Raw genomic sequence first — 27,308 nt, forward strand, 5'->3', positions numbered from 1 at the left:
AGTTGGCTCATGGTTCTGCAGACTGTACAGGAAACATAGCAGATTCTACTTCTGTGGAGGCCCCAGGAAACTTAAAATCATGGTGAAAGGTGTAAAGGGGAAGCAGGCATATCTCTCATGGCTGGGGCAGAAGCAAGAGATGGGGAGGGTGCCATATACTTTTAAATGACCAGATCTTATAAAAACTCACTATCGCAATGACAGCACTAAGGGGGATGGTGTTAAGCCATGAGAAACCACTTCCATGATCCAATTATCTCCCACCAGGCCCCACCTCCAATATCGGGGATTACATTTGAACATGAGATTTGGGCGGGGACCTAGATTCAAACCATATCACCTTGGTTCTGTTCATTTTATTTTAATCCCCACAGCTACATCAAGTGGAGACCCTGGTTCTCTCCCCGCTCTTAGAATGTTGGCTCTTTTGAAGATGCTATTGTTGCTGCTGCCACCATGGGGTTACTTGAGGGTTAGGGTGAGAAAAGTGAAGGGAAAAAACTGAGACACTATCTTTGAATGTTATTTCTTTTTTTTTCTTTGAGCTAGAACTGGCGAGCTTCCCCCAGAGCTCTCTGTACCCCAGTGCCCCCTTCTGGGTTGGCTGAGAGATACTAGAATTTCTTTTAAATAATAAACTTTTTAAACTTTTTTTTCTTTGCCTTTTTTTTTTTTTTTTTTTACTTCTTTTTCTTTTAAAAAGTGAACTTTTTTTAGGCCAGTCGCAGTGGCTCACGCCTGTAATCCCAGCACTTTGGGAGGCCAAGGTGGGCAGATCACAAGGTCAGGAGATCGAGGCCATCCTGGCTAACATGGTGAAACCCCGTCTTTACTGAAAATACAAAAATTAGCTGGGCCTGGTGGCACGTGCCTGTAATCCCAGCTACCCAGGAGGCTAAGGCAGGAGAATCGCTTGAACCAGGGAGTTGGAGGTTGCAGTGAGTCGAGATCATGCCACTGCACTGCAGCCTGGCGACAGAGCAAGACTCCGTCTCAAAAAAAAAAAAAAAAGTAAACTCACTGATGGTTTTGTAATGATTGAGATCCTTGTCCTCTATCCCAATCTGTCTACTGCTATTTACTTCCAGCGTTCTCGATTAGCTGCTCTGTGTGTTCTCTCCAAGTTTTATAGTTGGACTACATCTTTGAAGTGTGTTCCCACCCCCCATAATGTGTGACTACTAATATTTCTGCCCAATTTGTTTGTTTTTTTTTTTCCCTTGTTTTTATTTTTATTCTTGGCTTCCTAGGGGTTGCTCCTGTCTTTCCATAGCTTAATGTCAAGCTAAAAATATTTTGTTTAAATATTTCAGGGCCAGTAAGGTTTCTGTTCTTTCTTTGTGTGTCTATCTGTGTATCAGGGAGCATATTCAAACTTCAGGCCACCATGTTGCCTGACCTGGCTTTTGTTTTCCTTCAGGCTCCTCTGTGTCTCCTGTGTGCATGAACATGCAGAGGCTCAGTCAGTCAAGGATGTGTGCAGTTGTGGGCCCTGTCCAGACTTTGTAGCACATGCTTGCAGTGTCCATTCAATCAGTGGTGTGTAGAAAGTGCATGAAGCCCCCAACTTGCAGTGGAGGTTATCACTTAAATTCACAGTACTCCAAATCAATTGACAACACCTTCACGCACACAGTTTCTAGCTGAACACATAGCAACAGAGGGAGAGATTGGGCAGTCATCAGAAGAAGGGCTGGCAGCAGCCTCAAGCAAAAATGCCACAGATGGCTGGGCATGGTGGCTCACACCTCTTATTTCAACACTTTCGGAGTCCAAGGTGGGTGGATCACCTGAGGTCGGGAGTTCGAGACCAGCCTGGCCAACATGGTGAAACCCTGTCTGTACTAAAGATACAGAAATTGCCAGGTATGGTGGCGCATGCCTGTAATCCCAACTACCTGGGAGGCTGAGACAGGAGAATCGCTGGAACCTGGGAGGCGGAGGTTGCAGTTAGCTGAGATCGTACCATTGCACTCCAGCCTGGTCGACAAGAGCAGAACTCCGTCTCAAAAAAAAAAAAAAAAAAAAAAAAAAGCCACAGACTGTGATGTTCTTACTCAGATTCAGCCTTTCAGCCTTTGGCTGAATTCCAGAGCACTGAAATGGTTGTTTTGACGGTTTTGTTCAGCTTTATAGTTGCTTTTGGGGGAGAGGATTTATCAACGTACTCATTTCATCATGCCAGAAGTAGTAGTATTGATACGATTTTTTATATATATCTTAGAATTTTGAAGATACTGTTCCCTTATTTTCTAGTATACAACAATCTGATTCTTGTTTTTTATTCCTTAGAATTTTATTAGTACTTTCTTGTTTCCTTTTGAGTTTAATTTACCAAGATTTGTTTAATTTTATCTCTCTCCAAGCACCCAGGCTGGAGTGCAGTAGTACAATCATGGCTCACTGCAGCCTCCACCTCCTGGGCTCAAGTGATTCTCCCTCTTTGGCCTCCTAAATAGCTGAGACTACAGACACATGCCACCATACCTGGCTAATTTTTTTTTTTTTTTTTGGTAGAGATGAAGTCTTGCTATGTTGCCCAGGTTGGTCTCAAGCTCCTGAGCGCAAGCAGTCCTCCCGCCTCAACCTCCCAAAGTGCTGGGCTTATAGGCCTAAACCACCATGCCCAGCTCTTATTCTTTCTTTGTTGAAAAAGGAACTTTGGTTCTGAAGACTCTTATTTGCCTTTTGGCTCAAGGAGAAATTCTTAAATTTTATTTGTTATTTCTTCTTTTTTTAAATTCTCATAAAATTTCTCTTAGATGTATGTAGAATAATTTAATCTGTATTCTGTGATACTAACTTTACTCTCATAATTTTAGCTTTCATTTTACTTCATATTTTTTATTTCTTTTTTACTTTTTGTTAAAGTACCATTTGGACTTTAGCTTTGTCCATTTTGCTCGTTAACTCCTCTTATAGGTTTATTTCAACAAAGATTTTAAATTTCAAGCTTGTTCTGTGCAATTTATTTATTTTGAGATGGAGTTTCACTCTTGTTGCCCAGGCTGGAGTGCAGTGGTGCGATCTCGTTTCACTGCAGCCTCTGCCTTCCAGATTCAAATGATTCTCCTGCTTCAGCCTCCCAAGTAGCTGGGACTACAGGCATGTGCCACCACGACCGGCTAATTTCATACTTTTAGTAGAGACGGGATTTACCATGCTGGTCAGGCTAGTCTCGAACTCCTGACCTCAAGTGATCCACCCTCCGCAGCCTCCCAAAGTGCTAGGATTACAGGCATGAGCCGCCGTGCCTGACCTCTGTGCAATTTATTATTTTTGTTTTGTTTAATGAGTGCAGCTCATCCATAATAGGACTAGATACAATATAATTTTCTGTGCTCTTCAGTATATTAGCCAGTAGCTGCATGTGGCTGGGAATATGGCCTATGAGACAGATAAACTAAATTTTATATTTTATTTAATGTTAGTTTATATAAAATTAAATAGCCATACATGTCTAATGACTACTAGATTGTACAGCACAGCTCTGCAATTTAAGAATCCTTATACTTTTTGGCTTCAAAATAATTCTGATGCCTTAGTTTATCTCCTCATTCAATTGCATGTCTGTTTTTTATGCTCTTGGTTTTTTTTTTAGGTGTCTAAAGGTTAATAATGGTTAAAAATTATCAATATTGGAAGTTAGAGTAGGTTTCCTCAATACCTAAGTGAGTTTCTTCTGGAGAAAGTTAATATTGAATATAAAAATCCATTAATTTCTAGTTCTACTAAGTGAGCCTAGGCAGTCCTTGCTTTAGAGAATATGAGTACTACTTCTCAATTTGTGTATGTGTGTAGCCTATGTCCCTGTGGTCGCCAGAATTTACTATAATTCTGTCTCTGGCCATAGTGTCCAGACAGAAATCCCTGTAAACTGATTACCCTTTTCCACCAGGTTTAGACCAGATACAAATATTTGGGAGCAAAGACTGAGTTACTCTTTTATTTTTTTTTTTTTTGTGCGTAAGATGGAGTCTCGCTCTGTCCCTCAGGCTAGAGTAGTGGCGCAATCTTGGCTCACTGCAAGCACCGCTTCCAGGGTTCACGCCATTCTCCCGCGTCAGCCTCCCGAGTACCTGGGACTACAGGCGCGTGTCACCGTGCCCACCTATTTTTTTTTTTTTTTTTTAAGTATTTTTAGTAGAGACGGGATTTCACCATGTTAGCCAGGATGGTCTTGATCTCCTGACCTTGTGATCTGCCCACCTCAGCCTCCCAAAGTGTTGGAATTACAGGCATGAGCCACCGCGCCCGGCCAGACTGAGTTACTTTTGAACATGTAATTTGCATGTAAACCAAATTTGTTAAAAGTCTTTTTTTTTTTTTTTAAGTAAGAAAAGGCAGTGGTTTTGATTTGTGATGTCTCTTGTTAAGAGAAGTAAAAGAAAAAAAATTCTTGAAGAAAAGTGAGCCAGAATTACTGCCTAGGGAGCGATAGTCATATAGGTTCACAATGAAGCTTAGAAATGCTCTTTGTGGTTCTGTTTCCTCTTTTGCTTTAGTGTTCAGGAAACCAAAAACTGACAGTAGACTAGTTGGAAGATAGACTAAGGCTTTTTTTTTTTTTCTGGTTAACCTGTCTTAAGGGCGATATAACTAGAGACTTGGAAGTAAAGAGAGCTACCTGCAAAGACTTGAAGTACTAAGATTACCTAGAACCTGAATGCCCTGTGTTACTCTGCAGGTAGGGCATTTTATTGTTATGAAAAGATAAGAACTATTGTAAATAGTCTAAACTAATAATAATGAGTTAAGTATGGAATTGGCGTTTTTCCTTTAAAGTTTTAGCATTTAATTTTGAAATGTTTTAAAAATATTTTTGAAATCTGTTTCTATTTTTGAATTTCTCTTTTAAAAGTCAATCTAAAATAAGTGTGTATATCTTACATGGAAGGAATTATTAACTTCATTTTTTCATAAAAATAATCAGAGTAAGACTTTCAACAGATGTAACCTCTGTTCAACAACTGCAAGAGTTCAACAACTGCAACCTCTGTCTTCCAGGTATAAGCGATTCTCATGCCTCAGGCTCCTAAGTAGCTGGAATTACAGGCACCCGCCACCATGCCTGACTAATTTTTGTATTTTTAATAGAGATAGGATTTTGCCATGTTGGCCAGGTAGGTCTGGAACTCCTGACCTCAAGTGATCTGCCTGCCTTGGCCTCCCAAAGTGATGGGATTGCAGGCATGAGTCACCGCGCCTGGCCAGAAAACAGTGATTTTTTAAGATGTCATCAATTGTATGGTAAAATCTGAATTCAAAGATGTTAAGAACAGGATGGGGGGAAGGTGTCTCTTAGAACATATGAAAGACATGTTATTTCTGTCAGCTTCCAAACTTTTATCTTCAGCCACATCTTTTACTTGATTCCAGATTTGTATATCCAGCTCCTGTTTTACCTTTCCACTCTGATTGTTTAATCCACCTCCCAGGATATTTAAAATATAATTTTTAATTCTGCATCCTGTGCCTTGTCCTCTCAACCTCAGTGATCCTCCTTCATTCTTTTTGATTTTTGGCTCTTACATCCTTTGACTTAGGTTATAAACTGTAGAGTCAAGGATGACTCCCTTTTATGATACCTCAGATCTGTTTACCAGCAAATCCTACTGACTGTACCTTTATAATATATTTAGCATCTGACACATCTTACCATCTCTTCCACTATCAGGCTGATAAAAGCCACCATCGTCTTTCAGCTGGCCATCATTTCCCATCTAGTTTCGTGGCATTAACACTATGGTTCATTTCCAGTATAGCAGCCAGAGTAATACTTTAAAAATATAATTGATCATATTGTTTCCTTTTTTTCAAAAGTAACTTCATTGAGATTGAGTTCACCTACCATACAAATCACTCATATAAAGTGTACAGTGCAGAAGTTTTAGTGTATTCAGTGTGCACAACAACCATCACCAAATTTAATTTTAGAATGTTTTCTAATTAGCGGTAAAAGAAACCCCACACCCATAGCCATTCTCCCCCAATCCTTATATTCCCCTCATTTCTAGGCAATCTAATTTCTGTCTCTGTGGATTTTTCTATTCTGGACCATTTTATATACGTGGAATCATACACTGTGTGGTGTTTTGTGACTGCTTCTTTTACTTAGTGTGATGTTTCCAAGGTTTGGTCATGTTATAGAATATATCAGCGTTTTGTTTCTTTTTATTACCAAATAAAATTCCACTGAATGGATATGCGACATTTAATTTAGTCATCAGCTGATGAGTGTTTGGACTGTTTTAACTTTTTGGCTATTGTGAATAATGCTGTTATGAACATAACAGCATTGTTGTGTCTTCTGTTGTGGACTACTGTTTCTCTAACAGAATGTATTAATTTTCTTTTGTATAAAAGCCACTCCAAAGCCTGGTGCTTAAAACAACCACTGCTTGGGTCAGTGAGCATGCTATATTCTGCGCTGTGCTAACTTTGGCTGTGCTCATTCGTGTCTGTGACCAGTGGTGGTTTTAGGTAGATGGCTAGTCTAGGATGGTCTTGAGTATACAACTTGGTTCTAGTAGACTAGTCCAGGCGTGTTCTCATAGAAAGGCACAGGTGAGAGAGTGAGCAAGTTCAATTGTACGAGAGGACAAGACTTGCATACTTGCATTTTAAGACTCTCTTTGGGTCATGTTTGCTAATACTGCATTGCAAGATGTCACAAGAACAAGGAGAAGCCCAGGGTCAGAGTGGAAAGGGGATTGCAGCGTTATGGGTAAAAGGTGTGCCTACAAAGAAGCCATTAATTGGGGGTCATTAATGTGATGTCTGTTGCACATACCAATTGTGCTTCTACCTTAGTGCTTTTTGCATTTGTTTCCCTTCTGTTTGAACTAGTTTTCTCTTACATGCCTACATGCTAAACTTGTTTCACTTCCTTCCTAACTCTGTTCATGTATCATCTTATCAATGAGACCTTCAAGTTTTACCATACTACAAAATGAATAGCCACCCAACCCCATCCTGCTCACAATCTCTATTTTTCTCTATAACTTTTTATGACCATCTGACATATTCTTTTTTTTTTTTTTTTTAGTGCTTATCTTCCCTCAGCTGGAATGTATGCTGTATGAGGTTAGGGACTTGAATTACACTGTCTTCATTGCCTAGAACCCTGGCATTCATTAAATGTTTGTTGAATGAAGAAATGAATCTACATGGATCCACTTTTACCTAAATTTGAATTATCTAAAAGTTCTAACCTGGCTTCATGCCACGGCACGTATAAAGTGTCAGCTTCTCTTGATTAGAGTACCTAATGATGGAATATTTCTTCTTATGCAGACATAGGCCATGCAGTATATGAGCAATTCTACCGCTTACTTAGCTGTCTGACTTGGGCCAAGTTTTTTTTAACCTCCCTGTTTCCTCATCTGTAAAATAGGGGTAATAATAGTCCCAGCCTCATGGAACCTGGCACAAGGTAGGCACTGTATAAGGTTGGTACAATGTGTATTGCATAATATTTTTTATCACGTACTTGTTATTGGAGTATATGGCACAGGGAAAATGGAATTGAAAGCTGGAACAATTTTGTATTATGGAGAAGTTGCAAAATCTTTGAAAACTTTTTTTCAGAAGGGACAAAACACATAAAACAAATGAAATAGGTGATTTTTTTTTTTATTGAGTGCTTCATAACATTATATCCTTAAAACACTCTCTTATAAAGTGCTTTCTGAAAAATACTGTTCTTTATTTCAAAGTTTACTAAAAAGTACATAAAACTAGCAAGCATACATCTTAACTCTCTGAGAGTCTTATAAGTACCATCCTAGATGCATGGAGAGAAGATAATTCATTACTTACACTAGGTCATGCCTTAGGTCATTAAGACTTAAGTCTGTCATGGAACCCCAGTTGAGAAAGAACAAAAATATAACATCTTGACTAAGGTGGCTACTGCTTCTCTGATCTTAACTATTATTTCTCTAGCCTCAGGTGAGCCTTCTTGAATGTGATTTCATCAATCTCCTCTAAGCTTACCCAGAATATAGAATTTTTAATATTTTTTATAGACAGCACTTATAAACTACCTACTTCATGCTAGGTAGTATACTTAGGTGCTAGGAGTAAAACTGATCAAGGGGGGTAGGTTCCAAATTCACAGAGCTCACAGTCCTAACAGGCTGTCATGCCTCAGTTGTTTATTTGTGGCAATGTATCCCACAGACTTTTAATTTTGGAATGATAGGATGTGGTGCTCTGGAATGGTGTCCCAGGGTTTTGGAGAACTGAGAGTAACTTGGGAAAGCAGGCTACAGTGAGAGAAAGTTATGACCAGGAGTTGTACCAAAATGCAGGAAACATGATATGTATGTTGTTACGGTGCATAAAAATATTTACAGTTAAAAGTCCTGAACCTGTACTGCATCTATTGTTTCACATATTTCCCTTCAATTTAAATCCTGCTCCAAATCCTGAAATTCATTTCAGTCTGTGTGACAGAAATTTGATCTGTTTCATTGAAAACCCATTTGAATAGTAATTGTGAGCAATTGTTGAATTTGTAAATGTTAAGTAAATTTAGTGGATGACTTTGTGGACAGTTTGACGTTATAGACAGTTATTCATGATACTGTTTTCTCTCCTCTCGCCTGCCATCCCTGAAACTTTAGGGTTTAATCTGCTCTTAATTAGCCAGAAAAAAAATGTTTGATCCTCTTACTCAGTTTTAGATTATTTTAGATGATTTCTAAGTTAAACTCTAAGTTAGAATAGTTTCTGCTTATTGATTTCATGAATATCACTTCTCTATTTCTATTTCTCACCTTCTACCAGGCCAAAGGAATTGTGGAACTAGGATTAACAAACTCCTAAATCATCAGCCTTTTCCTTAAACCTTGAAAGGGTTCTGTCTATGTAGACACTTGTCTGGCTCCTGATTACAGTTTTACTATTCTCAAGTGAAACTGTTTCATCACAACTCACATAATTCAGGGTCAAGATACTATTATGAAATGACTGTAAAAATTACTAGTACCTTTGACTCTCTAATTCTTCTCTGTTTTCATTACATGGGCCTGACAAAATGCTGACTACCTGCCCGCACTTAGGCAGTTGAATGTAGTGTTTTAAATGTATACCAGAGTCCTCAACAGGGCATCATCAGTGTCTGGCAGTGCAGCTGCTTCTTCACTTTCCGAATTAAGAATGCATTTGCTGGCTCGGCACAGTGGCTCACGTGTGTAATCCCAGCACTTTGGGAGGCGAAGGCGGGTGGATCCCTTGAGGCCAGGAGTTCAAGACCAGGCTGGCCAACATGGTGAAACCCCGTTTCTACTAAAAATATAAAAATTAGCTGGGTGTGGTAGCACATGCCTGTAATTCCAGCTACTTGGGAGACTGAGGCAGAAGAATCATTTGAGCCCAGGAAGCAAGAGTCTGCAGTGAGCCAAGATTGCACCACTACACTCTGACCTGGACAACAGAATGAGACTGTCTCGGAAAAAAAAAAAAAATGCATTTCCTCCACTCATTGCAAACCTCTCACAGCTCCCACTCCTATCTGTGGAATTCACTTCAAACTTTTACTGAGAAATTAAGTGCAGCTCTTGTCATCTTTTCACCACCAATTCTACAGACTTGTCTGCATTGGTCCTCTTGTTCTTCCTTTCATTTGTTGTCAAAGACCACTCCTGACAGTCTGATTTCTCTACTTGTGACTTAGATTTCATCTTTTCTGCATCTCTGTCTTCCGTATCATTTTTCTCCCCTCTATTGAATTCCCTTCAGCCACAAACATGCTCTATTATCTCCTAGCCCCAATACATCTGCAAATGTATGTAAATAGGAATGACCAAGTACGTACAGATATACAATTCCTACCTTTCCTAATGTCTTCTATCCACTATTATATGTTCCTATTCTTATCTAATAAATTTTCTTCACTTAATATTTTTTCCTTCTACCTCAGAGTCTCTTTCTTTTCAGCCATTTTTGGTTTCTCTTGTAAATGTTTATGACACCCAGAGCTGAGCCTTCTTAGCCTATACTTCCTTGTAGGTCTGCCTCCCAGTATGCTAGTGACACCCAAATATATCTTCAACCTCATCTCTCCACCAGGGTTCTACACTTGCATAGCCAGCTGCCTTCTTGATCATTTAGTCAGCCTCTCCTGTTGGTGACATAATACTTGATTTCTCTCCCTCATGGCATCACTGTCCACCCGTTGCACACATCAACATTTCAGAATCAGCCTTAATTCTTAGTTTTTTCTCACTCCTCCTCCATGTCTAATCCAGTAGCCCTATCTCCACTGTTTTCCACCTTGGTCTAAGCAATCATCTCTTGCTTAACTATGGTTGCTTAACACAACCATAGTCTCAAGTAGTCTTCCTCCCTGCATTCATTCTTGGTCCACCGTAATCCATTCTCCACTAGAGTGATAATTAGAGGTACTATAATATATACTGCTCTAGAGTTAACATTGTCTAGAATTAAATCCTGACTCTATCATTTACTAGCTGAGTGGCCTTTAGCAATATATTTAACACTTGTGCCACAATATGCTTATCTATAAAATGGGATGGTATATTTATCTATTCCCTGATTGCTGTAAAGGAATACCTGAGGCTGAGTAATTTATAAAGAAAAGAGGTTTAATTGGCTCACAGTTTCACTGGCTGTACAGGAAGCATGATGCTGACATCTGCTCAGCTTCTGGGGAGGCCTCAGGAAACTTACAGTCATGACAGGAAGGCAAAGCAGGAGCAGGTGCGTCTTACATGGCAGGAGCAAGGGGTAGGGGAAGGTGTTAAACACTTTTAAACAATCAGATCTTTTGAGAACTCACTCATCAAAAGGACAGCATCAAGAGGATGGTGCTAAACCATTCATGAAGAATCCACCCCCATGATCTAGTCACCTCCCACCAGGCCCTACCTCCAACGTTGGGGATTATAGTTTGACATGAGATTGGGTGGGGACACAGATCCAAACCATATCAGAAGTAAATTGTTAGTAATTAAAATATAAATCAGATTATGTCACAGGTACCTGTTTTTGAAACTTTAGATTCTCATTGCTCTTAGAATAAAAGTAAAACTCTTATTTTCCATGGCTTTCAGGACCCTTCATAACCTGGCATCTTGCCTAATTTTTCTGATATCCATCTTGTTTCTACTCTCCCCTTGCTTACCAGATAGCCACAATCACTATCTTTAACTTTCTAGTTGGAAACATGGCTTTTTGTGGGGTATATTTCCTATTATTTTTTATTGTTTTTGGACCAACTTATTCACGTCAGTTTTGTGTTTGTTTTGTTATATGTAAAAATAGTGCCTTAAAAAATCAGTTAATTTTTTTTTTTTTTACCTGGTGAATCATTTGTTTTATCTTTATAAATGCTGGGACGAGAGGCCTACTCTTTTTTTCCAATTTTGTGAGAGATTGGTAAAATTCCTAGAAGTTTAATTGATAGGTCAAAAGATAGAAGTGTTTTCAGATGGATGATTCCTATTGAAGTAAATTTTTTGAGAACTTAACATGTCCAAAAAGGTTTTCATTTGCCCTCATGCTTGCCTGGATGTAAAATTCCAGATTCATAGTCATTTTTGCCCAGACAGTGAAGACATTATTCCACTATCTTTTAAAAAATAACAGTTTTATTGAGGCATAATTCATATATCATACTATGTGCAATTTAGTGGTTTTTAATATATTCACAGAGTTATATAGCCATCACCACAGTCCATTGTAGAATATTATCACTCAAAAACGAAACCCCTGGATTTATTAGCAGTCATTCTCTGTTCCCACCAATTCACCCACCCCCCAACTTGAAGTCAACGAGTAATCTACTTTCCGTCTTCATTGTCTTTTAATGTTGCTGATGAAAACTCTGCTGCCAAATTAATTCTAGTTATACGAAGCTTTTAGAGTTTTGAAATTCTGGAATTTAATTATGTAAACTAGGATTTATGTAGAGTTTTGAAATTCTGGAATTTAATTATGTAAACTAGGATTTATGTAGATATTAGTCTTTTAACTCATCTGCCTTAGCCTCACTGAGCCCTTTTATTCAGACCATTGGTGTTTTAACTCCAAATATTTTTAGCATCGTCTTTATTTCTTCTATTTTCTTCATTTAGAACTCTTATTAAATGTGTTTTGAACTTCCCAAGTGTATTCTTTATATCTCTTCAACTTTTTACTTGTATCACCCATTTCTTTCTCTCTCTCTCGTTCTCTCTTTTTTAACCTCTCTACCTTCTGGTACATTTCTTTGTATTACATATCACTACTATGATCTTTATCAATACTACTTTTGTTATTTACCCCTTCTCAAATGTTTTCTTAATAATAATATTTCAGTTTTCTCCTTGCCTGTTTATTCTGTTTGTTCATTGTGATCTTTTTCTTTCGTCCCATTGGATATTCATAGTGTCTCGTGATTCTTGTTTTTGAATAAGGACTAAATTGTTAGAAGAACTTTGCAGTTATATAGGTCTAGGATTCTTTTTTAAATGGGAAATGACTACAAGTGTTGTGTATTCACTGACTGGCTTTCCTCCAGGGTGCAGGGATTTTAAGAGGCAGACTTAAGGCCACCCCAGTTACAAAAGTAAGGACAGCTTTAGTATGTTTATTTCTGGAAGGAGCTAGCTAACTTACTTAGTATCCTCCTCCTTCAGTATCTTCCCTCTTTCCCTCTTCCCTTCCCACTTTTCCTTTCTACTTCAAGTATATAGGAAAGTGTAGGGAATGATAACTGTGTACCTATTAACTCAGTTTTGTTGAATTGTCTTATATATGCTTCAGATTTTTAGAAACCAAAAAATTATAGACACAGCTATAGCACCTTACAGGCTTACTTTGATACTTTTCCCTGCCCTTTCTGCCTTTTCAGAAGTAACCATTATCCTGAATTTACTGTTTATCGTGCCCATGCACATTTCAAATACTTTTGCTGTGGGTATATATCCACAATCTAGAACATTGATTGCATGTTTTTGTGAACCCTGAAAGAACCAACCCTTTAATACAGATCCTGAGTGGCTAACAGTCCAAATTCAAAATAGAGCCATGCGATCATTTGCAGACATGTAGAGATCACATGTGTACTCTGTATTCCTGGAATATCTACACACCCAGTAACTTTAGGACTTTCATAGCTGTCTGTTCCTATTTATGCCACCTGAAACACCAGCTACGAGAAAATACCATTTGGCCTTTGGACCTAACAGATACACTGTGACCTGCCTCAGCCAATCAGAACTGAACAAGTTTGCACCCCTCATTTGTATAGTGGACCAGAGTGGAAACCTGACTGTGAACTTTCTCTGTAAATGACAACCCCTTTTCTTTGTTCTCTCAGAAGCTGCCTTTATTTTGTACCAAGGTACGTCTCCACGGTTTGCAAACTGCTGGAATAAAGCCTGTTTCCTTTTTTAAAAAGAAAATATTTTTCGGTAGATTGTTGACATTTTAAAGTTGTATGTCTCCTGAAACTTGCTTTTTCATCAATACTATGTTTTTGTGATGTATTCATGTGATAAATATAGCGCTAGCTTTTTGTTTTGACTTAATATGTGGTATTTTGTTATACAGACATACCAGTTTGCCATTTTTTCTCTCTTAGGGAACATTTGAGTTGGTTCTAGTTTTTTGCTATTACAAACATTGCTGCAGTGAAAATAGCTTGTACATATGTGAATGTAAGTAGCTACATGATAGGATATGCTTATCCTTAGCTTTACTCTAGATACTGCCAATTTACTCTCAAATATTTATGTTATACCCCATGTAGAATATGGTAGTGTTTGTTGCTGCATGTACATGATTACCACTCTTTGTATTATTAGGCCCAATTTTTTTGCAGTCTCACTGGTTTTTCATATGTATGTATGTATTTTTTTGAGACAAAGTCTTGCTCTGTTGCCCAAGTTGGAGTGCAATAATGCATTCCAGTCTTATTGTAGCCTCAAACTTCTGGGCTCAGGCAATCCTCCCACCTCAGCCTCTCAGCCTCTCAGCCTCTCAGCCTCCTGGTAGCTGGGAGTACAGGCATGTGGTACCACATCCAACTAATTTTTAAAAATTTTTTCTAGAGATGCGGTCTTGCTATGTTGCACAGGCTGGTCTTGAACTCCTGGCCTCAAGCAGTTCTCCCACTTTGCCCTCCCGAAGTGCTGGGATTACAGGGATGAGCCATCGTACCAGGCCTGGTCTTTCATTGTATTTCTTTGATTACTAATAAGGTCATTTATTTTATGTGTTTATTAGATATTCTGAATTCCCTATAGTGAACTACCTATTCGTAAGTATTTTGCCCATCTTCTTTTGGATTAGTTGACCTTTTCCAAAAGGATGGCCACTTACCCTGGCAATATTTATTATATAGTCCATTCTGTTCCCTACTAAATTATAATGCCAACGTGAACCGTATGCTGTGTAAATAAATACCTGTGCCTCTGTTTCTGAGCCCTCTCTTCTGTCCCTTTGGTCGTTCTGTCTGTATGCTAGTATCATTTCTCTGTAAGTCTTGTTTTCCTGGTAACACCAGTCTTACCCTCCTTATTATTCAAAATAGTCAAAGGCTACTACTATACAGTGCTTCCATAAAAATTTTAGAATCAGGCTGTGCACGGTGACTCACGCCTGTTATCCCAGCACTTTGGGAGGCTGAAGTGGGTGGATCACGAGGTCAAGAGATTGAGACCATCCTGGCCAACATGGTGAAATCCCGTCTGTATTAAAAATACAGAAAATTAGCTGGGCATGGTGGCGTGCACCTGTAGTCCCAACTTCTTGGGAGGCTGAGGCAGGAGAATCACTTGAACCCAGGAGGCGGAGGTTGCAGTGAACCAAGATCGTGTCACTGCACTCCAGCCTGGTGACAAAGCGAGACTCCATCTTTAAAAAAAAAAAAAAAAAAAAAAATTAGAATCAGTTTTTCAAGTTCCATGGAAGAAAAATTATTTTTGGAATTTTGTTTATTTCACTACACTGAATTTATTTGTGGAAAGTTGACATCATTATAATATTGAAACTTCCCATAAAGGATATTTGTGTAGGTCTTGGTCAAGTGAAGGGGAACACATCTGCATGCACACATGCATGTCATTTGGTGTAATGTGAAATAAGGTTTAGTGGAGAAAAATAAAGTATTAAGGCACACACAATTCCCTAAGGTCTGTTGTCCCCATATAGATGTGTGCGTTGACCAGACACAACTAGAACAATGTGCTGTGGAAAGGGCTCCTATGTAATAATTGGAGCTTTGAGGTTGATGAAATGGCCTTATGAGGACGGGAAAGCCGTCGGTACTCTGTGGCTGATCAGCCTTTTCTTGCATTAAACAAACTCAGACCTGCTGAGCCAGCTTTTTGATAAGCTACCAAAACAGGGGTGGAAACCTCTAGAGTCAACTGAATCTGTTTCTCTTCTTAGTAGTCTTTTGTGCACCTGCACATTATTTTGTTGTTCCTGTCGCAAAAGTCTTGGGAATCTTTTGTTAGACTTTTCTTCTAGATTCTTTATAGTGTTGCTATCATGAGAAGCGTCTTTCTTTTTATTGACTCTGGCTAATGTGTTAGAACACCATGTAATTTTATGTCCTTGATTTTATATCCAACAAACCTTGCTAAACTCTTCCCTTAGCTTTTATAGTTAATAGGTATTAGCCCTCATGGTTTGTAGATTCTCTTGGATTTTTCTGTAGATAGCATGTTTCCTACAAATAAGTTTTTTGTCTCTACATTTCTAATTCTTAGGCCTGTCTCTATATATATTTATATAAACACTTATATAAACACTACCTATACTACCAAGATTCAATGATTGTTAACATTTTACTGTATGTATATCTCCTAAGAAAAAGGAAATCATTTGACCAAAATATCATATCTAGGAAGATTAACAACTCCATCATCTTACATCTGATATGTGTTCAGATTTCCGTGGTTGTCCCAAGAATGTCTCTTACAGCTATCTTCCATCCCTAAACTAAGATCCACTTGTGCCTGCACTGAATTATTTGTTGTCTTTTAGTAGTAGTTATCTTTTAAACTGGCCACCTACTGTTTTGTTCTCCCATGAAATGATTTATTAGAGAGTCCAGGACAGTTGTCTTAGAATGTGCCACATTTTGGATTAGTCCGATTGCCAACGCTTTGACTTTCAAAGAGAAGAAAAATGTCTTATAGAATGTCCCACAATCTATATTTGATTATTTCATTGTAGTAGTTTTAGCATATTTCTCTATTCCCTGTATTTCTTCTAAACTAGAAGTTAAGTTTAAAGGCTTGATTAGATTCAGTTTAAATGTTTTGCATGTATACTTCATGGGTGATGTCTCATGTTGCATCACATCAAGAGGCATATGTTGGTTTGTTCCACTATTAATGGTTCTAAGCCACTTGAAGGTATGCTTTCCCCTTCATCTTTAATATGTGGGAAAATACTTTGGCACTATGTAAGTATCCTGTTCTCAATCAGCTTTCCTCCTAATGATTTTAGCATCCTTTGATCCTTTTCTAAACCAATTTTTTTATATTAGCTGGCATTCTTTTGTAAAGAAGCATTTCCCTATATCAAGTGGGAATAACTAATTTTTCCTAAAAAGGCAGGATACATGCATAATTTTTTTCATTTAAAATTCAGTTTTCTAAGGGTGTAATAGTCATCTACAGTGTGAGCAAATGCTCTCCTACCCTTTTAATTGTTATGGAATTATGAAGTTTTTTTGTTTATTTGTTTTTGCATACCATCTGTTATGGTCAATTACAGTACTTATTTTTTATTTTTATTTTTTTGCTGAAAATCTCCAAATTTGGTCAGTAGGAGTCCGTTCAACCTGGTATCTGGCACAAGATGTTCCTAGATCTCTCTTCTTGAATAATAATAGATAGGTTTTGAAATGCTGTAATGTGGGCCCTTTCCCCCATTCATGTAGTCATTGTTTTGTTACTTTTATGTAAATCTAATATGCTTATTTTGTTAAGACCTAATATGCTTATTAATAAACTTATTAATAAAACCTAAATGCTTATTTAGGTTTGCTTTCATGTGTATTAGTCACTAGATTCTCCATCTATGTTCATTTTCTATGGCTGCAATAATAAATAACAACAAACTTGGTCACTTACACCACCACAAATGTACTCTCTTACATTTCTGGAGGTCAGAAATCCGGAATGAGTTTGTTTTACTGGGCAAAAATCAAGGTATCAGCAAGACTGCTCTCTCTAGAGGGAATAAGGAAAAATCTGATTTCTTGCCTTTTCTGGCTTCTAGACCTGCACTCCTTGTATTTCTTGGCTCATGGCCACCTCCTCCATCTTCAAGGTCAGCAGTGTAGCATCTTCATATCTTTCTCTGCTGAGTTTTTATATCACCTAATCAACTATAATAAAATTCCCCTTTATTTCCCTCTTATAAGTATGCTTGTAGATTACATTTAGGGCTTACCCAGATTTCCAGAATAATCTCCCTGTTTCACAATACTTAATCATGTCTGCAAAGTTCCTTTTTAACATTTACAAGTTTTTCTGGGTCTTGGTATATGTTTAGTTATCTTGGTGGGGGAGCTACTATTTAGCCCTCTCATGCCATTCTTTCTTTGATACTACTTCTTGATTCAGTTTCCTTTTTCTAGGTTGTTAGTTATTTTCTTCTTGCATCTTAACATCAGTTCATTGTCTTCTTGCTTCTTTTACTGATGTTGAGAAGTATGCCACCAATCTAACTTGTCTTTTCTTTCCAGTTGACTTTAAGAACTGAATTTTTTTATTTTCACTTGTTTTGGAAAATTTATGGCCAACTTCTGTTCAAATATCTCCCCTATTCCCTGTTTACCTCCCAGATTAACTCATTCTGTGCTTCATGTCTTTCATATTTTCCATCCATTTATCTCTGCCTTTTGGCTAATTTTCTGAGTCACCTTCTAGTTCTTTAATTCTCTCTTCAGCAGTAATCTGTTTTACATTACCTGAGGTTTTAATTTGATGACTGTATGATTCAAAACTCAGGTCTTTATAGTTTCTTCATGCTTCCTTCTTATATGTGTTGTCTTTAAGCTTGCTGTTCTTCCAGAGTTATCTTAGTAGAAATTTACTTTTGTGTTTTGGTCTGCAGTTTATTAGCTTTGATTTCTTTGTCAAACTGATTATATTCATTTTCTATTTTTCAGGAATGTTCTGAATTTTTCCAACTAAATGGTTGATGGTTCTGGCCTCCTTGCTTTCAGTACTGTGATTCTTTCAACCATTTTCTTGAAATTTTGGGACCACTTCTGTCTCTTCCTTCCCTCCCTCTGTTCCTCCCCCAACCCCACCTTTCATAACAATTATTTGTTTCTTGGAATCTTTTAGGCTGGTCCTGTAGTTTTCCCTTTGACCTATTAAGTATTATGTTACTGGATTCCTAATTAATGATTATTCTTGCTTTTAATGTATATATTTTTATATATACTGTTGTATATGTTTATATATCATATATATGAATTTAAGAGTTTGATGCCTTTCTTCACAGTTTGGATTATTTTATGTTTTGTTTGTTTGTTTGTTTAGAGAGAGTCTTGCTCTGTCACCCAAGCTGGAGTATAGTGGCGTGATCTCAGCTCACTGCAACCTCCGCCTCCCAAGTTCAAGAGATTCTCCTGCCTCAGCCTTCCAAGTAGCTGGGAATACAGGTGCACACCCGTACCCAGCTAATTTTTGTACTTTTAGTAGAGAAAGGATTTTGTCTTGTTGGCCAGGCTGCTCTCGAACTCCTGGCCTCGGCCTCCCAAAGTGCTGGGATTATAGGCATGAGCCGCTGCACCCGGCCTGTTTTTTTTGTTTTTTTTGTTTTTTGTTTTTTTTTTTATATTATCTTTGTTGAGTTTTAACATCTAGGTTTTGCTAGCTTCTTAATTTAGAAGATATTCATGTATATAAGTATATATATATATATATATAAAATCACCTATTACTAATTGTTATTTTAATTATATTTTCTTTAAGGGATGAGGGGAGCCAATGGCTGTAGGTATTTTTTTGTGCCATAACTCACTCCCCTTTATGTCCTTCCATAGCAGTTTGTCTGCATTTATATTTTAACATGGGCATCTTCTAGGATTTTTTTTTTTTTTAATTCTCAGCCTTTTTTTTGGGAGAAGGAGTTTTGCCATTTGTAAAGTCACTAAAAATGATGAATTATTTACTAAGCTTGCTTGGCTGTAATAGCTGTGGCCTACTGAAGAGATTAAAACAGGAGAGGAGATCTTTTAGTAACTTTCTTGAAGTTTTTAGTTTTGTTTTTAATTTTTTCATCTCCCTTTTAGGATTGTGGCAACAGATTTTCCTTTTTTTCCCAAGAAGATGTTTTAACTGTGTACCTACTGTTAGCTTTTCAGTATTGTATTCTACTTTTTAATATATCTCTATTTTATAAGAGTCATCAGAGTTCTTTCTGTAACTCCTCTGGAGATTCTGAAACACTTTTCTCTCCCAAACTCATTCTTTAAAATTCCAACAAGGGTCATTGTGACTTTTGTTTATTCTTCGGATATAAAATTACTCTTCTTTGGGGAGATAAAAAACCCGACTTCCAGACACTCATGGTCTGGCCTCACTATACCTAACCAATCTTATTTTCTTTTTCTTTTTTTTTCTTTCTTTTTCTTTTTCTTTTTTTTTTGAGACAGAGTCTTGCTCTTGTCACCCAGGCTGGAGTGCAGTGGCGTGATCTCAGCTCACTGCAACCTCCGCCTCCCGGGTTCCAGTGATTCTCCTGCCTCAGCCTCCTGGGTAGCTGGGATTACAGGTGCACGCCCCCATGCCCGACTAATTTTTGTATTTTTAGTAGAGACGGGGTTTCACCGTGTTGGCCAGCTGGTCTCGAACTCCTGACCTCAAGTGATCCACCCACCTCGACCTCCCAAAGTGCTGGGATTACAGGTGTGAGCCACCACTGCTGGCCCAATCTTATCGTTTTTTTATATCTCAGCAAGAAAATTTTATTGTAATCAACTCATTATCTTCATTTCTCATCTCTGATTATTTTCCCCCACTTTCTCTCTCCCATCCCTTGGGAGAAATAGTTCTTTATGCTAACTGCATATAAGTTTTTATTGAAAAAAAAAAAAGGGGGAGTGTGGGTAATATCGTCCTGAATTTACTGGACCTAAGAAAGGATCACTGAACTAGGATGACTTGTTTTCTTTCTTACTCTTTTCTGAAACCAGCTTAAATCTTCAGCTTTAATTGAGTACCTATTATGACTAAGACACCAAAATAAGTCATGAGGGGACATAAAAAGAAAATGTTTCTGATCTTAAAGTAGCTAAAGACATGGGAAACATAATCAACTCTGTGTTATCAAATTATGACTTAGAAAACAGTTTTGTCCAGTTGATCAGTGAACACATCATAGAGGGATGCTCTAAGGAAAGATCCATCCTGGGCAATGTGGCAAAACCCCATCTCTACTAAAAATACAAAAATTAGCCAGGTGTGCTGGTGCGCACCTGTAGTCCCAACTACTTGGGAGTCTGGGGTGGAAGGATTGATGCCAGGGAGGCTGAGGCTGCAGTGAACCAAGATTGTGCCACTGCACTCCAGCCTGGGAGACAGAGACCCTGTTTTAAAAATAAATAAAGTATTCATTTGTTTTAAAACAAATATATGTTTGAGTGCTTATTGTATGCTAGGCACTGTTCTAGGCTCTGGGGATAAATCAGAAAAAATAAGACAAAAACCCATACTCTCCTGGACTTTATTCTTTTGGGGAGTGGGGAAGACACACCACTAACAAAATAAACACATAAAATATATATAGTAAGGTGGTTGCATATGCTATGGAACAAATAAAATTAACAAAGGGTATAACTGACTCTGTGCCTCTAAGGAATGGGAGGGATAGAGGCTTTCTAAATGAGAAGGTAAGAGAATGCTTCATTGATAAGGTGACACTGGGATAAAGAGATGAATTAACTTGATAAGATAGCAAACCTTATAGAAATCTTAGGGGAAGAGCATTCCAGGCAGAAGGAATAGTAAATTCACAAGTCCTGCATTGGGAGTATACTTGGCATGTTCAGTGAGGCCAAGTGTGATTGGAGAGGGATGAGTGACGGGAGAACAGTAAGAAATGAAGATAGACAAATAGCAGAGGGCCAGGTCATGGCTTTGGTGATTTTTATTGAGGAAGCCAGTGGAGGGTTTTGAGCAAGAGAATGACATGTGATCTGCAGTTATAGTTCTGTTTTTGAGATGGGGTTCACTCTGTTGCCTAGGTTGGGGTGATGCGATCACGGCTCATTGCAGCCTCAACTTCCCAGGCTCAAGCGATCCTCCCACCTCAGCCTCTGGGACCACAGGCACACACCACCACGTCTGGCTAATTTGTTTTGTTTTGTTTTGTTTTGTAGAGACAGGGTCCTACTATGTTGTGATCCTCCTGTCTCAGCCTCCCAAAGTGCTGGGATTGCAGGCATGAGCCACCATGCACGGCCTGCAGTTATAGTTTTTGAAGAACAGCTACTGTCCCATTCTAGGCATGAAACAGGAGAGGCCGTTTCAGAAACTGTTGTAATAAACTAAGAGAGAAATGAAGGTGGCTTAGACCAGGATGGTAGTGGTAGCGAAGGTGACTAATATCTACATATCTTTTGATCTGGAGATGGATTGAGATGGATTGTCAGATGTGAGAAAAGAGTCAAGGATGATGCTGAAGTTTTGGGTTTACTCAAAGAATGGAGCTTATCATTTTTGAGGTAAAGAGACTAGGAAAAACAAGTTTTGTGGGGGTGATGGGGGAGATCAGAAGTTAGTCTTTGAACATGTTAAGTTTGAAATGCTTTTATTAGGTATAATAGTAGATATATTCAGCAGGCAGTTAGGAATCTGGTGTTGAGAGGAAAAGATAGAGTTGGATTTTAAATTTTGGGCATCGTCAGTTCATAGTTGGCATATAAAGATACAAGATTGGATGAGATCACCTGGGGAGTAAGTGTAGCTTGATAAAAGAAGCCATCTAACACTTTTTGGAGATATGAGAAATTAGCAAAGGCATCATGAAAGAAAATATTGAAATACCTGACTGGAAAAACAATTTGGAACCTCTGTCCTTGCTTCTCAGCCTTTAATATGCATATGAATCATTTTGTTCTGTAGATCTGAGGTGGAGCTTGAGCTTCTGCTGGTTTTTTTGTTTTTGTTTTTGTTTTTGTTTTTTGGCAGGTTGTGGGGCGGCGGTAGAAACTGAATCTCACTCTGTTGCCCAGGCTGGAGTGTAGTGGTGCAGTCACAGCTCCCTGCAGCCTCAACCTCCTGGGCTCAGGTAATCCTCACATCAGCCTTCTGAGTAGCTGGGACTACAGGCTGGTACCACCATGCCCAGCTAGGGTTTTGCTATGTTGCCCAGGCTGGTTGTGAACTCCTGGGCTCAAGTGATCCGCCTGCCCCGGCCTCCCAAAGTGTTGGGATTACAGATGTGAGCCACTGTGCCAGGCCAGCTTCTGCTGTTCTCACAATCTTTCAGAAGATGCTGCTGCTTCTGGTCTATGGACCACACTTTGAGTAGCAAGACTTTATATGACAAGAGTCATGAAAAACAATTGAAAGACCTTAACATTTGTAGAAGAGTAAAGATTAGTATCCAGAATAAAGACTATAAATGAATATGGAAAAAACAACTCAATAGAATAAAAGGGAGTACAGTATAGGAAATTTTCCAAAATCTCAAATGGCCAGTAAGTATAAAAAGTGCTCAACTTTGTAAGAAATACAAATTAAAACATGATTGCCTTTTCCCTTTCAGATTGGCAAAAGTTTAGAAGTGTGATTATGCTGGGTGTTGGTGAGATTGTGAGGAAAGGAGTGGACTTATACCCTGCAGATAGGGACTTGACTTGATACATTTCTTCTTTTGGAAGACCATTTGGCATATATATTAAATTTTAAAATAGGTATGTCCTTCAATCCTGGAATCCTGTACCTAGATACCAAAAAATAAAACTTGCACCTTTACTGTGAAAAGCAGTTCAGAACTATTTTTTGAAGTATTGTTTGATGTTGAGGAAATCGAATAATCTAAATGTCCATTAGTAAGGAAATTATTAAATAAACCAAGAGATTTGGAACTCTTTTTTTTTTCATTTATTTCCCTGTACATTTAAAAATTGATATCTCACATTTTTTCATTATAACTTTGAATAGTTCAAAAGGCCATAATTTCTACTGTGTATTACTTTGAATAGTTTAAAAGGTCATAATTTCTACTGTGCATTATATTTATGTTAAATGCATTTTTTGGACAAGCCTTTAAGCTGCAGATTTAGATCATTCAACTTAGCAATAGAATCTGCCATATAACCTGATAGCCAGTTCTCACTATCAAACCAGACAAATTGGACTGTTTTTCTTTTTTATCAAGAAAGAAAAAAACCTGATGACTTATTTATCTTAAAACAAATATGCTAATATGTGCCTTTTAATAACCACTAAACTTCTGGATTCTAGTCTGGCTGGCTGGATAGATGGGTAAGGCTTGGAGCCTTGCCACAGATTTGTTTCATTGATAAAATATGGTCCTGCTCTTAATTTTTCCCCCTTTTCTCTCAAGGAATTTCCCCGTTTTAATTGTCTATTTGTTAGGTACTTTGGAATTTATACATCTCAGAATGATGCATCTTAGTAGTATTTGAGGTGGAAAAGAACTTTGCCTTTTTTTTTTATAAAGTGGAAAATAATTATTTTAAAAGAAGAAGTAGGGAAGGAGAACCAGTTCTTAAGCAGATCAATCAGGGAACATACAGATAAAACTTGAGGATCTGCAAATTCTCTTAAAATTGTCTATGCCCACCTAACCCCTGGATACCACTGAAGTTTAGAGACTGTTGAAATAAGCAGTGCAATGCTATGAAATGAATGCTGTATAACCATTAGGGAGTAAAATATATGCATATTGACGTGGAGAGACTTCTGAGGCATTATTATTCTGTGAAAAAAGCAAGTGTTAAAAGTATTTTATATATGTATTTAATGATATTTGTACATTTCATATACATATGTCTTTATGTCTTTTCCATGAGTAAAGAGAAGACATGGAAGGTTGCTCACCAAACCGTAAACAGAACTTAACCTTTTTGAAAGGGGGCCTGAGAATGTGAGGAAGATGAAGAGAGATTTCGTGGTTTATTCTGAATATTCATGTATTATTTGAATCTTTTATAGTTGAGAATACGTTGTATTACTAGTGTAGAAAAATATTTAAAGATGTTTAATAATAAAAGAAAAACCACTATATTAAATGATCTCGAAGCTCAAAATTTGAGGAACACTGGCAGTTACTGTGATGTAGTTGTCTACGTTAAAATATTTCTAATTCATATCCTAAGTGATTTTTATTTAAATTCTTTTAAAATATTTTTTAGGTGTGGAATATCAAACAAATGATTAAGTTGACACAGGAACATATAGAGGCCCTATTGGACAAATTTGGTGGGGAGCATAATCCACCATCAATATATCTGGAGGTAAGCTTTTGAGTATCATATCTGTAGTAATTTTGAAAAGAAAAAAATGAACTTGTAAAAACATTTGTACTGATAATCTTGATTATTTTAGGGGGTGGGATTAGGAATAGATTTGGGAAGAGAGAATTAGCTTTGCCTGTATTATACTTCTTAATCTTGTTTTGTGTCACTTGTTATAATAAACATGTATTTTATAATTTAGAAAACATCAGAACTAAGGGGGAAGTCATATAAATTTCAAGGTATTACTCTGAATTAAATTTTTTTTTTTTTTTTTGAGACAGAGTCTCGCTCTGTCGCCCAGGCTGGAGTGTAGTGGCACAGTGTCGGCTCACTGCAACCTCTGCCTCCCAGCTTCAGGCGATTGTCCTGCCTCAGCTTCCTGAGCAGCTGGGACTACAGGTGCGCACTACCAGGCCCGCCTAATTTTTGTATTTTTAGAAGAGACGGGGTTTCACCATATTGGCCAGGCTGCTGTTGAACTCCTGACTGTGATCCACCCACCTTGGCCTCCCAAAGTGCTGGGATTACAGGTGTGAACCACTGTGCCCGGCCAATTTTTTTTTTTTTTTTTTTTTTTAAAGAGAAAGCACACAGTTTTGGAGCTCAGCAAACCAGTTACCATATTGGAAAATGGAGCAATTTTGTAAAATATTTTTTCCAGAATGAGTCTCCCCAAAATTGGTTTCTGCTTCCTTATAGGTAAAATTTATAATTTTTAAATAGCTCAACATTGTTTAGGTTTACTGTTCAATAGTGCCTTGAGGTTTGTGTCAAGCCTTGAGCATAATTGTAAATTTATATTCATTAATCCTATGAGTTAGTAGGTGCTGTTGTAATCACAGATGAGCTTTCTTAGCATTAGTTTTCTTATGTAGTCAGACTCCACAGCCAACAAGGTGTTACAGAATCTAGGTGGTAAGGCTCTAGAGCCCATACTGCTCACCACTACCCTACACCCCCTTTGTCTATAAAAGCTGGCTCAGCTATCATCACTAGTGATGCAAGGGGATGGAGAACTCTAAATTAGAAATGATCAGGTTGCCATTTGGCTCCAAATACCAGAGGTTTTTAAGCACAGATTGAAAGACTTCTAAACTAAATTTCTAACTTAGTTATTTAATTACTTTTTGAAGGGCAAGTTAAGTCAAGTATTTTATGAGAAAGTAAGTTTATATTTCTAAAGTAAACTTGGAAGTTTGGAAATAACAGGTAATATGCTGTTTTTTTCTCCTCCTCTTCATATGGCTTATCCCAGATCACACTCCTAGTTAATATCAAAGCTAGGACTAGAATTCTTATTTCTCATTACCAGTTAGTGTACTTCCTAATATCCTGTGCTGTCTTCTATACATATATTATTAGGAGGCTGATCAAAGGTGTCATAAGGAAGCAAGTACTCCTAATGAGAATGGCAATTTTTTATTAACCAGAATTAGACAATATAACCAGCAAATTTTCTTCCAACCATTTCTGTGTCTTGGAGACTTTGAACCCAGGCTGAGATGTAATTCATTTGCATCAATAACTAGGTCCCACTATATCAGTGAGTCACCGCCCCCTCCTCACATATCTCTTCAGGCTTTTTACTATTTGAAGACTGATCACTAACAACAACAAACCTTAGAGCTTCTTATTCTGTGCCCAGTACTGTGTTAAATGCATTTTATTACTTAATTCATTTTTTATAGTTACTTTGAGCAAGATACTAGGTACTAGATATTTTTGTTATTCCCATTTTACAAGTGAAAAAACAGAGAGAGGTTGAGTAACTTGATTCAGGTGACACTGCTAGTTAGGGGAAGAAGGCAGATGTAAGTCAGAAATCTGTGCTCTTGATCTCTATCTTATTCTACCTTTATCTTGACATTGTCCCGTCTTCCCCCACCCTCACCTCCCAGACAGCTTTTCTTATTTGGGCTAAATATTTGTATTCCCTTCAGCCATAGCCATTCTTTGTAACATAATTTATGGACCTTTTATTAGATATAGTCTTTTCAGTTGGTTGTTTTAGAATTAGACACACAAAATTGAACTACTTATTAAAATTAAATCTGACTAGGACAGCATACATCAGACCATAACTCACAGGTTATATTATTAGCTTGTGGTAAAACAGATTTTTATTCTTGGGGACTTGTGCTATATAGTGTGTGTGTATTATGTGTATGTAGTATGCATATATGCACGTACATACACACACACTGAAGTCGGCAGTATAATATAATGATTACGATGAGCCGTAGAGTCATACAGACTCCATGTTTGAATCCCAACTGTGGCTTAGTTTCTGTACTCAAGATATCCAGACTTCTTATATCCTACCTCATTAGTAAAGTGGGAATAATATCACACCTTGGGTAATTTAAGGATTAATTGAGTTTATAATTATGAAATAACGTAATTCCTGATACAAATATTAAGAATTCTATAAATAGTTGATTCATCTTGTGCTGTTCTAGGCCTTGGGGAATAGCAATTTTCTTTCTTTTTTTCCCCCCCGAGATGGAGTCTCGCTGTCTCCCAGGCTGGAGTGCAGTGGCACGATCTCAGCTCACTGCAACCTCCACCTCCCAGGTTCAAGCAATTTTCCTACCTCAGCCTCCCAAATAGCTGGGATTACAGGCATGCACCACCATACCCAGCTAATTTTTTTGTTTTTAATAGAGTTGGGATTTCATCATGTTGGCCAGTCTGGTCTCAAACTCCTGACCTCAGGTGATCTGCCCACCTCGGCCTCTCACAGTGCTGGGATTACAGGCATGAGCCACCGCGCCTGGCCGGGAATAGCAATTTTTTAAAAAATGGCCAACAATCTCCGCCTTTTTAAGCT

At 37.9% G+C, this 27,308-nt stretch overlaps 1 protein-coding gene across 8 annotated transcripts in view; it reads left to right on the forward strand.

Annotated features, from left to right (window-relative positions):
• LOC105471274 (B-Raf proto-oncogene, serine/threonine kinase) overlaps positions 1-27,308 on the forward strand; it is a 202,015-nt gene that overhangs the window by 52,481 nt on the left and 122,226 nt on the right. For all 8 annotated transcript variants that reach the window (XM_071094363.1, XM_011723649.2, XM_011723648.2 and 5 more), the window contains exon 2: positions 24,374-24,475. In XM_071094363.1, the coding sequence (XP_070950464.1) occupies positions 24,374-24,475 (102 nt within the window). The remainder of the gene's footprint in view (positions 1-24,373; positions 24,476-27,308) is intronic.

This window comes from Macaca nemestrina, chromosome 4 (assembly GCF_043159975.1).
Source record: "Macaca nemestrina isolate mMacNem1 chromosome 4, mMacNem.hap1, whole genome shotgun sequence".
In the NCBI taxonomy this organism is placed as follows: Eukaryota; Metazoa; Chordata; class Mammalia; order Primates; family Cercopithecidae; genus Macaca; species Macaca nemestrina.